Source organism: Nannochloropsis gaditana (genome assembly GCF_000240725.1).
Source record: "Nannochloropsis gaditana CCMP526 unplaced genomic scaffold scaffold699, whole genome shotgun sequence".
Classification (NCBI taxonomy): Eukaryota; class Eustigmatophyceae; order Eustigmatales; family Monodopsidaceae; genus Microchloropsis; species Microchloropsis gaditana.
This window is the reverse complement of record NW_005803254.1, coordinates 121-1,477: the sequence shown is the minus strand read 5'-3', so window position 1 is coordinate 1,477 and position 1,357 is coordinate 121. Positions and strand designations below refer to the sequence as shown.

Here is a 1,357-nt window from a genome sequence, read left to right as displayed (position 1 = left end):
ACTCCCGACGGGCAGTATGTCTCCGAAACATCTCGTTCGAGTGATTGTGAGCTTTGGTTGTGCACGGCTAATAAAGCAGAACGTTGCAGTTCTCTTTCCGGAGAACGTGTACTTGGGGTTGAGAAACTCACTGAAGTTGATCGATCATTTGCCGCGGGGGCCTTTTTGCCCATTTTTACGATTTTGAGAGGGTGAAAATCCATTGCATCTTTGCAAGCAGCCCAAGGCGGCTATAAATATGTAATTGACTAACGAGAGAGCCCTCAAAAAACCACTTTAATTCGCAAAGACCTTCTGACAGGCACTCACGCGGGTATTACTGTGGCCACGCACCTCAACCACAGCCGTGGCAAACCAAAGGACGCATTGTGGCATACTGCCAAGCTTACCGGGATAGCTGACGTAATTTTGCGTACATCGTCAGAAACAGAAAAGGCCGTATCGCCGTGCCACAGGCATAGCTGCCTGATAAAGATTGTGCTCCGGAAGAAAGTAGATGCATCAGCCTTCACCAGACGGTAGTAACCTGCTCCCTGTGCCTCTTCTTCTTCATAGTGCGGCGCAATGGGGGCTTGAAAAGATAGTCCTATGTCTATTGGAATCCCATTCCGAGGCCATCGATGTGACGGACGAGCACGGATGGACGCCCCTGATGCTGGCGGCCTCCCGAGGACATAGCTCCGTGGTGGGGTGCCTGCTCGACCGCGGCGCCGACGTCCACCTGCGAGACCTGGACGGGATGACAGCCTTGACACATGCCGCTGCCGGGCGACTGGGCAATGCCAAGGTGGTACAGCTATTGCTGGAAAAAGGCGGGGCGGACCCTGGGGCGGCCTGTAAGTGGGGGTCGACCCCGCTCATGGAGGCGGCGGCCTTGGGCTTCGAGGGGCGCATGCAGGCCCTCCTCACGCGCAGGAGGGGAGCAAATCAAGGGCGTGGGGGGAAAAGCGAGACGAAGAAAACATGGAGTGGCGGAAGTCGTGTGAGTATTGACCGCCAGGATGGGAAAGGCGCGACGGCTTTGTTTAAGGTGAGGGCGAGGGGAGGGACGAGGCCCGAGAGAGAGATATGAAAAAGAAAGTGAAGCAATCCGTACAAACTCCTTGTAGCACAATGTTGGGGTGTGATATCCAGGCACATGGACAATCATGTTGATAAAATGCAATGCCCTCCAGGCCTGCCTGTACGGACGGGTGGGGGCCGTTAAGCTCCTCCTCGGCGCAGGCGCGGACCCCAGGATCCCCACCCACGACGGCCTCTCGCCCATGCTCGCCACCCTGTCCTGCCCACGCGGCAGGGGACTACAAATAGCGCGCTTGCTCGAGGTGGGTCGGACTGGGCGGGAAGGAGGGGCGCG

The 1,357-nt window shown here is 57.1% G+C and overlaps 1 protein-coding gene across 1 annotated transcript; it reads right to left on the bottom strand.

Moving 5' to 3' along the window:
• Window positions 1–284: 284 nt before the first annotated feature.
• NGA_2089620 (uncharacterized protein) lies at window positions 285–857 on the bottom strand (the record flags this gene model as incomplete). Its single annotated transcript, XM_005853868.1, has 1 exon — window positions 285–857. A coding segment is annotated over one exon (552 nt), but the record flags the coding sequence as incomplete, so codon positions are not given.
• Between the last annotated feature and the right edge of the window lie 500 nt (window positions 858–1,357).